The sequence below is a fragment of the Strongylocentrotus purpuratus genome, unplaced genomic scaffold (assembly GCF_000002235.5).
Source record: "Strongylocentrotus purpuratus isolate Spur 01 unplaced genomic scaffold, Spur_5.0 spur5_scaffold_11, whole genome shotgun sequence".
In the NCBI taxonomy this organism is placed as follows: Eukaryota; Metazoa; Echinodermata; class Echinoidea; order Camarodonta; family Strongylocentrotidae; genus Strongylocentrotus; species Strongylocentrotus purpuratus.
The window spans coordinates 6,765,716-6,779,186 of NW_022145596.1; the positions used below are offsets into that span (position 1 = coordinate 6,765,716).

Below are 13,471 nucleotides of genomic sequence, written 5' to 3' on the forward strand. Positions count from 1 at the left end.
CTAGATCTCAAACCATAGGTTTGCAATAACTTTACATGAATACGGTAGTCAAATGTATTAATTTTGTAATTAGTGCAGTATTATATCAATGAAATCCGTAGACAACCTTGCATTATCAAATTTGTTTCTTCCTCTTTCTTTTCTTTTCAGATGTGATATGTATGATGATGGTGAAGATAGTAAAGATACCACAAAGAGGTAAGATCATTTTCATCGTTCTTTCTTTCTCTGTCACCCTTATCCCATTCCTCCCTTGTATATATTCATTCAACATTTCTCTCTATTCCCTCTGCCCTCTCTTATTTTCTGCTTGAAATTTGTTTACTCACATTGAGTGATTTCAAGTTGGGTGTTAGTGTTAGTGTTTAGAGCATTCAAGAGCTCTTAAATCGAGCGAAAAATTTGCTGATGAAATTAAGAGCCCGATACCGATATCAAAATCGATAGCTTCACACCAGCTGTGACGTCACCACATCCTTGATTTCACGACGATGCTTTAAAAATAGTACATCAAAACTAAAGATATCATGAAAAGTACAGAATAAATTTACACCTATTTCTCTGGTCTTATAAAATAACTCATTTTATACAAAAGACTATATGAATTACCTGTTTCACATATTTTTATTTGATCGTCAGACAATAAATTGGCGTCGTTCGTGCGTTGACTGTGTGCGGGTACAACACTAACACCCAACTGGAAATCAACATTTGCTTAATCCCTAGTGGCTAGTGTTGGTGAATAGGACATTTGTACGTAAATATTAACACCAGCCACAAAGGTCGGTTCAGCAGACAACAATTTTGCAAAATCCATAACACTAGTTACAGGAAGTTGACGATATTCAGAGGTCAAGCCTTAACACCAGCTGATTTCCATTTCGGTGTTTAGGCTGATGTTAGTGTTTATTAAACACTAACACCAGCCTTAAACACCCAACTTGAAATCACTCATTGTATCCTTTGTCATTTAAGTGTACCAATCACCTTAAAATAGTTTATGTACAGATCTATATAAATCTTCACCTGGTTTTGTGTTGGGTAATGGATAAATTTTGAGTATGAATAAAATAAAAAATAACATTAAACAGAGCACAAGTAGGTCGTGGGTTCATTCCAGGCCGTTTCTATGCCAAGGCGTACATGTGCATCGAGTAGCCTACATGTACTCACGAGTCGCTTTTAAGTTAATTGAGAGTGTATGTAGACTTGCTATATCTCTTTACAGAAGTAATATATGAAGCTTATATTTTGATTGTAGTATTACGACATGGAACTACCAACATTCAGAACACAATATTTTTGGTGCTTGCAATGGTACACTTTAAATTTTTATTTCAGGTTATTTATCCCTCAGATGTTTATTACTATTTCTTTGCAGTTTTACAAAGACTATCATTATTTTTCTTTATACAACATTCAATTTATAGTAGAATGGATGTTTTGGTTTACAAAGTTTCATTATACCATAATAAAAACTAGAGAAAAAAAACCAGGGTTGGCTCACAGTCTCAAAATTTTGTAGTAGTAATCTGCCCAGCTGTGCAATGATCTCCGTGTAGTATTTTAACTGTTACATATTTAGGAACTCAAAAGATAATAATATGAATAATTTACTCTGACTTGAAATAGTACTAATAGGCGCATGGTAATTACGACTATTTATATAATTCTATACAAATGCTATGTTGCTAAATCCCATTTGAATAATACGATATGAAGGCACAATTTGTGGGTCTTTGTGTTTTGTTTATATTTTTTCTTTTGAATAATAAGATATGAAGGTACAATTCAGTAAAATATGTGGGTCTTTGTGTTTTGCTTTTAATTTTTCTGCAGGAAATCTCGCAATGCGAGTGAGAAGAAGAGGAGAGATCAGTTCAATGTACTTATACAGGAGCTATGCTCAATGGTTTCGACCAAGACGAGAAAGCTGGACAAGTCCGCAGTCCTCAGAGCCACCATACACTTCTTAAAGGCTCATAATGGTACGTCCAATTTATTCATTTATTTATTTCTAATCTTTTGTCAGGGTAGCCCATTGACCAATAAGTAGTGGTCTTCCATGGGGCCCTGAATAAACATGAACATATTTACATCAAAAAGCATAACGTTTATACAGAACAGTTAGAATAAAATTCCATAGTACATTTAGAAAGTATACTTCAATACTTACAAACTCAACATAGAAAACAAAAAGTCATGTGATATCAAATTTGAACTTTCTTTCTGAATTGAGGCAAGTGGTCATATCTGTCAATGATGAAAGTGTATCATACTCAACTGTCACAGAGTTTCACACAAATGTGTACACACTTTAGTTTTCTGTTTTGTTGAATACAAGCCTGTCACGCATTGAAATTTACATCCATTGCCAGTATTTAAATCACTATCACCTTTTTAATCAGGACTTAGAGTTTACGGTATGTAAAACCAGAAAATGTCACCACATGAAAATTCCATGTTTTTTACACGAGAACCATTTGTGTTAAATTCGCAGACATACATGTATGTGCACTGTAGTTTCTAGGTTTACAGTACTGCAACTGAAAATTGTTTAGTGTCTTGCTGTTTGACAGCAAACAAAATCACAGAAATCTTGCAGAAAGGTCATCTTGGGGCTTTGCCAAAACTACTGTAGATATAGGCTTGAATGCTTGATTACCTTTAGTATTAAGTTAACAAGAGTTGACACTCAATTAGGAGTATTGGGCTATTATGTAATTGGCTTTATTGAAACTAATCACGCCTTCTGGGGATAGATTTTACATTTTCAAGAGGAACTGCAAGATGTGGGAGGGAAACGGACTATCCTGTCAAGTTAATTTAATTTGAAGGAGAAAAAGGAGAGAGATACATATATACAGATAACAACTAAATTATTCATACCCTTACCAAGTTTTGTCATTTTTAAAGTATGTTAAAATTGATTTGGCCCAATTTATGTTCCTTATTGAATGTGACATATCATAGAATGGTGTTAGCTATGTTGACTCATGACTCGATGCCCTATTGGCTCTCAGCAGAAGATTTTATCAATATGATGCATAGTGCCTTTAATGAATACTACATGGGTGGAGTAATTGCTCTGTTTTGGAATCCCTTACAAATATCTCACTTAATTATTTTCCCTCTCTTTTTTTGGTGACAAATTATACATGTGGTATGAACATTGTGTGGTCTGCATACTAAGACTATACTTGACACTTATGCACATTTAAATAAAACCTCAAGTGTAGCCTAACCTTATCAGTAGCTTTGGCTGTTTTAAAGCAGCAAGACCGTGCAGTCTACATAACTAGTCTTACAGTTCAGACTGTCTGATATACCATCGATATTTGAACGTTGGAACAGACTACCTTTAAATGTCAAAAACTGTCAAATTGTTAACCTATTCAAAACTAGTCTTAAGACACATTTATTCAAAGTTGCGTTCGATGATTAATTAACTCTGTTCACTTTGATGTGTATTCCATATGTATTGTAATTTGTGGGTTTATTTGCACTTTTTAGTTTTGTTTAATATGTAATTGTTTATCAGTCTATTTTGTGTGTTATAGCGCTTATATAAGCGCTTTATAAGTAACATTTTTAAATATTTTTTTATAGTTCCGACGAAGAAGGGTTTGTGCCTGCAGATTATGGTAATCAATGTGGGTGAATTACTATGCGTAGTTAACTGAGTCTGATTGAATCTATGTTTGTAATCAGTTTGTATTATTCAGAGGAAGAATACAAATTGAGTTTTTTTTTTGTGTTATGATCTTTTATATGAAAGGTATTTTCCAGTCCTTTTGTACTTTTTTATTAAAAAGAAGAAGTTGTTGAGTGTTTGTTTATTTTTGCTTTTAGCAGGCATAACATTTACACCATTTTAGGTAAATTCAAGGTTAATTATTAATATTAGTATATACTAGCAGCGGTAAAGACTTGTGGAGATATGAAGAGGTAAACCATGTTAATGAATTGCAACTGTGCATAAAAAATGTTCACATATTCACTGAACTCTGTGTTATAAGATAAAGAAATGTGTAAGGTATTACATGTACGTCATTGTAAAAAAAAATGCGCGGGTTTACTGCGTCATATGGATAAAGGAAGCAAGATGCAAATTTTTCCTCATAGAACTTTATTCAGAATCAGAGATAAATTGATGGCTGATGTGATTAATGATTGAAATTGTAATGAGCTTGGCAGGGAAGGCTTTTATCATTCAATTGATTAAATTCGATTTGTCAAACAAGCAAGTACATGTACAGGTGTATGCACTTTTCTTTGCATTGCATCCAAGCACGGCAAGCTTTTGAAGAGAAGGTTGAGTTCTTGTAATGGGTGGAAACAATTCGTCAGCTTTCTTATTCTTTTATACTCCTATATGGAGGAATATCTTGTAGCATTAAAGATAAAGGTGAGTTCTGGTAAAAAAAAGAAAATGAATTGTCACAGAATCAAACGAAATTTACACTTCAAATGTTGATATGTTCATATATTCTAAATATGACTAGAAGTACTGTGGAACTTTGTATGTAATATTTGATGCCTCATGTCTGTGCAGTCCCATATACCCATATAAACTTGCCCATGTACCATATTATGGATTTCCATTAGCTAGTGGTATTTCTCATCTCCTTCATTTTTATACATTTTATCTCTTGCACAGAGAAAAGAATATGTGCAATGCTTTTCAATCTGTATTATTTTTAGCCATACCGGTATTTTATATGGTTCTAAAACCTCACAGTAACGGTACACAAAATTCTTACATGCTCTCTATTCGAGGTAACTAATGAATATACTTGTACCTTCTGTTACATTGCAATGGCATGATGAGTTCTAGTTGACTCAAGCAGAGTTGGTGAACAATGTATGTTGGCATGTTTCAAGTTTCAAGTTTTTATTGTTCCACATTTTACAAAAAATATAGACATACGTATAAAATGATTCTCAATTCATTTAATAGATTAAGTAGAATGTGAGGGACCTATTAATAAGCAGTGCTTTACAGGTTCCTGGAAAAATATTTTTTTTGTATGATGTTTGGAAGGATCAGGTGAAAAAGGTGCGCATGCAATCAAGGTTCTCTTGATGCTCGCATTAAAGGATGTCAGCGTCCGAATAGGGATGCATTAGCTGACAATCTCAGTACGGTAAATCATTTGTCGTGTGTGTATAGAGCTGGTATACCTCAATTACCCCCACCCCTTCCCCTCAGCAGTTTTAGCCTAAAAAAAAAAAGACTTGGAAAAAGTAATAACCTTTGAAGAAACAAAAAAATTAATATTTTCCCTTGTCATACACAGCAGTAATGGAAGTACCCACCTGAAAGATGACTTGAGTTCATGCGACCAGAAGTCGACAAGCCCTAATTTAACTTCTGAAATTAGAGAAAAAAATCATGATGAAGTCGCTGGGGGGTAGCTCTCATCGCTTCCCCTCAGTGTTTCATTCTTCATTCTTATTGTTATATTAGATACTGAATTCCCCCTGGTATTTCAAACTGCAAAATATTCCTGTAACCGTTTTCTGACACTTTTATTAATTTTTATGATTGTCTAATTTCTTGTCAATGTTTTAATTTTTAATGATAAGAAAAATACAAATAAAAACAAACATTTAGGCCTGACCCATTAACAAAATAATTGCTATTATTTTCATTTTGATCCTGTTAACTTATTCACATCTCCTATCTCTGTCTCCTTACTTCACCATCGATTCCCCCCTCCTTTCCCTGAAAATCCTTGAAAATCCTTGAAAATCAGAAGTAACACCCCTGAGTTACTAGACACTGTGCGAAGATGACTTGAATTAGACTTTAGAAGTGACCACTTAAAGGTAAAGACCAGTTTTGGAATCGCCCCCTCTCAAAAAATGAAATGGAAGCTCTTATTATCAATCATGTGAAAGAATATGTTTTGACTAATACATGATGATAACAATTTTGCCGGGAAACCGCCTACTAATTGATGTATTTGGTAAATTAGTGTATCTATTTGGACGTGATAGATATAACGCACATGTCGTGCACATGTGCGTAGTCCTATATACATCTTTCTGTGTACAGTGCTTGTAACTTTACAAAGACTGGGCCAAATTTCTTATCATTTTCATGATTCCAGAACCTTGCAGTACACACCAATACTTATATGCTAGATGATCAACCTTTTCTGATCGATTCCACAGCGTTTCTTTCACAATGCAATCGCATGACCATAACTGGTCTATATCTTTAACCATTGGACACCAAATAAATTTTGTTTGTTCCTACCCATTTTTATCCACAGACATGGTGATGAAATCCGAGAAGAACGCAATCAACGAAAACTGGAAACCGTCGTTCCTGTCTGATGATGAGTTCAGTCAGCTGATGTTAGAAGCTCTGGATGGTTTTATGATAGTCTTCTCTCAGCAAGGCCATATCTTGTATACCTCAGACAGTGTCATCTCTCTACTGAGACATTTACCGGTACGTTGTTCCTTTGCTTAAAAGGGAAAGTCCACCCTGATACTCATGGACGGGGAAATATGAGAGAAACAGATCAATGAAGGTTTGATGGAAAAAATTAGAAAGAAATTTTGAATTTTCAAAGTTGTTATTGATAAAACACAATTTGGCAACTCTGTGGATATACCTCATGAGGACCTCGACCCATTTGCTCTGTATAGAAAATGTCATCAATTTCTATTTTCAAACTTATTGATGAAGGAATGGGTTTGTTTCCTGCAGTGGTTGTGTAAAAATGTGCATTTATTAAATCCAGAGTGCATGTAAAATTCAATTTTTTTTCTTGTGGAAGTAGAATCTTTGTTTGTACAGAGCAAAATGGAGAGGACCTTTTAAGAAATGTCTTTTTATTTAATTGCAACCTTTGAAAATTCACCACTGTCATAATTTCAATCAGATCTGTTCAAACCTTCTCTGAGCTGTTTCTCTACTTTTCTGCTTGTATGTACATAAACTTAATGTAGGTTAATATCAAGGTGGACTTTCCCTGTAAGATAAATTGTTAATGTATTTTTGTCACCAGCTAATTAGCAGAGCTTCATACAAGGACAGGGGGGGGGGGGCCCAGAATCCCTAGTTTGTATGGTCTTTAAACTGGTACAATTTATCTCAATCTCCTGGGCCCTTGTTTCATAAAACCTTTTAACCAGTCACAAAGCTCAAATTCTATGACTAATTTGTACACAGCCAAACTAATGCCACAATTCCAGTAGCTCATAACATTTATTGTAACTTTTGTAACCAGTGCATGTCATCCATATCAAAAGCATTGCAGCAGGCAGAAGGACATTATTAAGGGACATTATTAACACAAAGTATTTCATGCATTACTGCATCTTGAAATGCCCCTCCCCCCCACACACACACATAAAGGGAAAAGAAATTGAGCAGAAATTCTTTTCAAATATATTTCATGCTTTCCTCTCACTTTCACAGAAAAGGACCTTTGTTAATTTGAATGTGTCTGCCTGAAAGTACGATGTCTCTGTTGTGATCTAGTTTTTTTTAATGATATCGGGCAATTTACATCTTTTGTGAGTAAGGGAAGATTGACAGGGTGTGGCTTTATGTTTTAAAGGTCAGGCTTATTGTATTTCTTGAATTCTGAATAAATAATAATGATAATAACAAACGTGCATGAAAACTTATTTGATAGACGATGTTCAAAAAGGCTGTGGAATGTGGTTATTTATCAAGTTTTTGTCTGAAACAATGGTAAGATATCTTATATGCCATATGATGTTTTCATTATAAGACACTCATACAGGGAAAATTTCTTATGGCTTTAATAGCTAGACAGTTCTATGGCACTTAGTACTTGGTACTTGGAAACGGATCTTCCAAACTATTCCTTGTGGATTTAACTGGAGGTGGTGGTGGTGGTGGTGGTGGTGGTGGTGGTAGTGGTGGTGGTGGTGGTGGTGGTGATGGTTGAGGGTGGACACACATTCACTATTATATTTCAGATATTTTGTACAAATCACTGATGACCATCTTGTGTCATGACTAGTTGTTTCAATTATAAATAAGCCTCCAAAAAGCCCTCCTTATACATGTATTTATCAAAGCAAATTTTCTGTGAACATACAATACATTAGGAATATCACAGTAACTCACATGAAAGGGAATTCATGTATATGAAACCAGTATATTTTAAGCAAACGCCACACTATACAATCCAACTTTTGAAGAATTTGCAATATTCAGCTTTTATTCTGACTATAGGAGAGTTCAATACACAAACATTCTGGTAGTTAGCTTTCTTATCAGTATTTAGAAGTTAAATCAGGAAGATGATGTTTGTCTAGATTTTATATCTAATACAATTGCCAGTTCTTCAAAAATCAAATCGCAAGAAAATCTTGTAGTGTGCGGTGGGCTTAAAAAGGAAATTTTGATGATGAAATAATTATCTGACTTGAAGAAGACACCACTGTTGTTCCTTTACACTCTCAAACCTACTGAACATGGAAGACAAAAAAATGACATCAACTAGATACCATCAAGAAAAAGACATTCTGATAAAATCCACCACCTTGACCAACTCATCACGCTTTCCTTTGAGAGTGAACCAGAAAATCACTGAACCAGCAGAACAATTATCCCCAGCTGATTTCACCCTGAGCAAGCAAGTAACCATGGTAACACTAGTGAGAAATCGGGTCTTTCCAAGTTGATTGAATGTGTGTTACAACTTGCAAACCCCAGAGGAAATTATTGATTTAAAGTAGATGTTTACATTAATTGCCTGAGGTGATTTGATCATGAATACAGATCTGTTTATTATCTAGGTGCATTAACACTGCAAGCTAGAATCATGGATTTTTCACATGCTCCAGAGTTTGTGGATTGTGATTGTTTATTAAATCAAGTGTACAAATACCTTGCCTCCACTTTTCTTGGATATTCTTTCTTTAGAATTAGGAGGGGTTAAAAAAAGACCTTCCATTTCTGTATTGGATGTGAAATGTTTATTCTTTAAAAAAAAACAGGGAGGATTGACATTGACATTGACATTGAGTTTTAGTAAAGTAATTTTTTGACACACCCTATACAGCCTTGCAATGATTCTTATAATTTCACCTGTGTTCACAGTCTGCCTTCAATGCAATGAGTTTAATGTGTACATATAGTATTCTTGTTGCTCGATTAAATTTGTATTCTAGTGACGTGAATTATGCGAAACAGAGGCAACAGCATTGATACAATATGTTCCCTTCATTCTATTTATAGAGTAGATCGTTATTTTGATATGAGAGGAATTAATTTGAACTGGAAGATCATTACCATTTTACGATCTACGCAGACTTTATCAGGGAAAGCATCTTCAAATCAAAGGCCACTCATAAAACATCAACTCTGTAGGTGTTTATCGGATCAAGGTTTGTTGTGACACGGCCCTGTGCATGTTTCATCTTTGTCCGTAGGGGGCTCTGCTTGATCTGTACATCCGATATGCTTTCAAAAGTGCTGTAACAAATCTACATATCGAGGGCTGCCAAGTCATGGCACGATCTGTCAGAGGATTATGCGATAATTTGGGTTAATGAACAGTTAAACTTTTGTTCACCATTCCTTAGCACCCCTGCTACAACAGATTGGAGGAGGTACAGTTAGCAGAACTCTAACCGATTGGTATATAAGTTTGATGTTCACTCTGATGTTGATGTTATATTGTTGATATTTATTTTACGTGACTGCTAAGAAAGCGAGTACATGCTTGTGAATAAACAACCGGTGTACAACAGCTTTTAAGTCGTATCTGAGGGACTTGATTATTTAGGATTACTGCCTTTCCAAAGGCAGAGTACCAGCATTTCGATGTGGTATCGAACTTGGGACCTCCCTGTTAGGAGACCAATTAGGTTTCATGCCTCGTCATTCTCAGAAATCAAATCACTGCTGCATGGATCAAACATCTCTAGTCCTTTCGGACTTGCCTATGTCTAGTATCTCATACTAATTTGGTCTTTAAGTTGAAATAGAAGAACAAACCCCATCTTGCAAGGAGGAACAGAGGTCACAAAATTGAGGAGCTGACCAACCACGGCATGGACCGATGGGTCTATAAGGAGGCAGGAATGCCTTTGAGCAGCACGCAAGAACAATCAAAGACAGAGTGCTCAGGAAAACAGTTGTCTAAAGAGCTATTTCCTCATCGCCCCGGTGGGCTTCAAGCTCACAGATAATCCATGTTTACGTTAAAACAGGTAAAAGACTAATTACTGATTTTCCATTCCCATCTTTTTCAACAAATACAGAAAGACCTTGAGTCCTGTACAATCTATGAACTTATCCATGAAGATGACAGACCGGAGATGTTCAAGATCCTCTCCAGGGCAGATCCGTCCAACGGCACACCCGACATCCTAGGCCAGAGGTTCTCCTTCTCCTGTCACATGAGGCGAGGGACATTAGAGCCGGACAAACCTGCAGAGTATGAACCCATCCGCTTCAATGGCAGCTTCTCCCTGCTTAAGACAGGCCAAGGTAATTAACGGAAAGATCTTTCTAGGGTAGTCTTTTAGGTACAGTCAAACTTGTCTATAGCAACTGCCCAAGGGAAACACAAACAGTGGCCTTTGTAGACAGGTGGTCTTTGTAGACAGGTTCCTTTAGTACATGTTTCAATGAGAAACCATTTTCAAGGAAAACAAAAATGTGGTCTTTATAGACAGGTGGTCTTTGTAGACAGGTTCTTTTAGTGCATGTTTCAATGAGAAACCATTTCAAGGAAAACAAAAATGTGGTCTTTATAGACAGGTGGTCAATAAAGCAGGTGTGACTGTATAAGATCACATGTCAGTAATTCATTGTACTCAAGGTTATGGGTTAAGATGAGAAATAGAAGTAGAAGTAGAACTTTTCAAGAACAATCTTTGAGTCATACAGTCGCATGCCAGTATTCTTTCTGCACAATAGATATATAGACAGACCTTTTTAAGGGGGTATCTCACTGAGCGACGAATGCTTGCGAACATAGCAAATTTGGGTTTCGCCAGGGTTCATAAAAGATTGCAAAAGGTTCTTAAAAGGTTACTCTCTAGAGATATGAAGGGGTGTTTATCAGCATTTATTTTTTGTTTGTTTGTTGTTGCCACAATTTAGATTATCCACAAGTTTATTCAAAGATACATCCATTGAGCTGGTTATTTTTTGCACTACTAAAAACATTTCTATACCATCCATCTGGGACCAATTCTTGCTCTCCTATTGGACTGCACTGAACCAGATCCTATTGAGCACATGTAACAAAAGATGTTAAGTTATTAAAAAGTCATTTATTTCGACAGGTACATGCCTTTGGTAGGGCGCTAGGACTAGTCCGAAGGCTAGTCTCTAAATGGGAAACCCCTAAAGAAGCTGGGTCAATTTACTGTGGCCTTGCTCAGTAATCCTTCAAGGATGGAGCAAATTTTTTGAATGATGATGAGAAAGAGTAGGCGATTCCGTTTTTGTTTTGCAGAAGTGTTTATGTAAATGCTTGACGAGAAAGAGGTCTTCACATTGTTATCAGCGTTGAAACCTTTTTGTATAAGTGGCATTGGAGAGAGGATCATGTGGTTCAATTTCCATGAAATATCTGTCAGAAATAACAAGTGTGTTATTGACTAAATTTGTGTCTGAATGAAAGCTTTGGTCACCTTTTCAAGAGATCATCTCTCCATGGGTGCATTTATCATGTTTTGCCTTTGAATATCACTGTTTCTATCTATACGGTAAATCTCTGTGCATAAGGCGCACTTTTTTGCCGTGGAAAAACATTGAAAGTCGGGGTTGCGTCTTATACACAGGTACAGAAAGAAAAAGATTTTTTTAATTTAATTTTTAGTTTCGATTTATGGCGCTATGCCTGGTAATGTCTCCCAGCTCAGTAATCAGTGTGTTGACTCACCACTCAGAAACTACAACACTCAAATTTGTCTGTCATCTTGGTTTGAAAATAATCTTTCTAATAGATCTCAATATGTAGTTTATAATAATAATTCCTCAATTTTTTTTTCTATAACAAATGGTGTACCACAAGGTTCTATCCTAGGTACTTTACATTAATGATCTTACCCATTCTTCTAAAAAACGACATTGTTACTATTATTTGACAAGTTCACAAGCACAAATCAGTGCATTTTCAAATTATATTCAAATTATATTCAAAATATAGGCCTTGTCTCTATGTCACATTAAAAACGCACTTTTTTCGGCGATTCAGTATACCCACATATATAGAAAGACGTTTGAAAACAGGCTTGCGTTCATCACCTTGAAAATTTGCCTCTAACACATTTGTAAACGCTGATTCTCGGCAAAAAAAGGTACTATGAACGCACCCCATGACGTAACCTTCTGGTATTGTCTGATGAAAGCCAAGCGTCTGCTATGCCCTTCTGGCTCTGATCTTAGAATAAAGTGCATAAATACAGCTGTTGTAATATGAAACTATTTAGGCTTTACTGTCAATATTTATCATTGTAAGTCTATTTTTGTCTTTGTGAATAATGTCACTGATGTCCACTTTCTGGTTATGTTGACTCCATATTTTCTTTAAAATGTATGTGATCATTTAATGTGTAAAGCACTTTAATAGGAAGAACTAGTATGAAGCACTATATAAGTATAGATAAATATTATCAGCACTGCTTTTTTTGGCTATAATTAACCCTTCTAAAGATTTATAACAATTTTTTCTGATCTGTTGCAGCATTCACAGGCATGGTATTTTGTCAATTTTAAAAGAGGTACATTACTTTTTTTTCTCTCCATAGTGCTATTTTGGCAAATCTTGTTGAAAGCTTTTTCTTACTTTTCTTTCTCCAGCGGCGGCTTTCACTGACATGGTCACCACCCCTAGGTATTGCTTTGTAGCAACGGTCAGACTCCTCTCCACGCAGCTCAGTAGAGAGATGGCTACTTTCACAGAGAAGGGGAACGAATTCACATCAAGGCATAGTCTCGACTGGAAATTCCTCTTCTTAGACCACAGGTAATTATAATTGTAATTATGATATTGCTTGAGATTTGAAAGGCGCCGAATCCACTTGAATTGAAATGCTCATCTTCTCAAGGTCCTTTTGATGATAGCTTTAGGCGACTGTACGTCTTATGGTCGTTGTAGTGGTCCAGTTGTAAGGAGTGCAGTGCTCTTCAATTTCACACTAATCAAATAGGAATCATGAAATTGCCGATATAGACATTCAAGCTTTGAAAATAATTTGTCTGCAATATTTGAATGAAAACAAAACTAATGTAGAAGAACACATTAAACCTTGAACCTTGATCAATAGTTAGCCCAATTAATGTCCGACAAATTCAACCAAATTTCTTTTCAGAATTAGTCAATGGTACGATTTGATAAAGGGAGATACTCTCGGTGACCATCTCTCTATAAAGAATTCATTTTTTGTTTCCCTTTATATTTCTCATTAAATTCTGTACTAAAGTAACCTGCAGTAATGACATTAAGCCTGACCA

At 35.6% G+C, this 13,471-nt stretch overlaps 1 protein-coding gene across 2 annotated transcripts in view; it reads left to right on the top strand.

The window, feature by feature from the left end:
- Window positions 1-13,471, top strand: part of LOC576191 (circadian locomoter output cycles protein kaput) — a 66,350-nt gene that overhangs the window by 25,618 nt on the left and 27,261 nt on the right. For both annotated transcript variants that reach the window (XM_030980486.1, XM_030980487.1), the window contains exons 2-6: window positions 151-198; window positions 1,840-1,988; window positions 6,282-6,463; window positions 10,264-10,492; window positions 12,818-12,983. In XM_030980486.1, coding sequence (XP_030836346.1) covers window positions 151-198; window positions 1,840-1,988; window positions 6,282-6,463; window positions 10,264-10,492; window positions 12,818-12,983 — 774 coding nt within the window. The remainder of the gene's footprint in view (window positions 1-150; window positions 199-1,839; window positions 1,989-6,281; window positions 6,464-10,263; window positions 10,493-12,817; window positions 12,984-13,471) is intronic.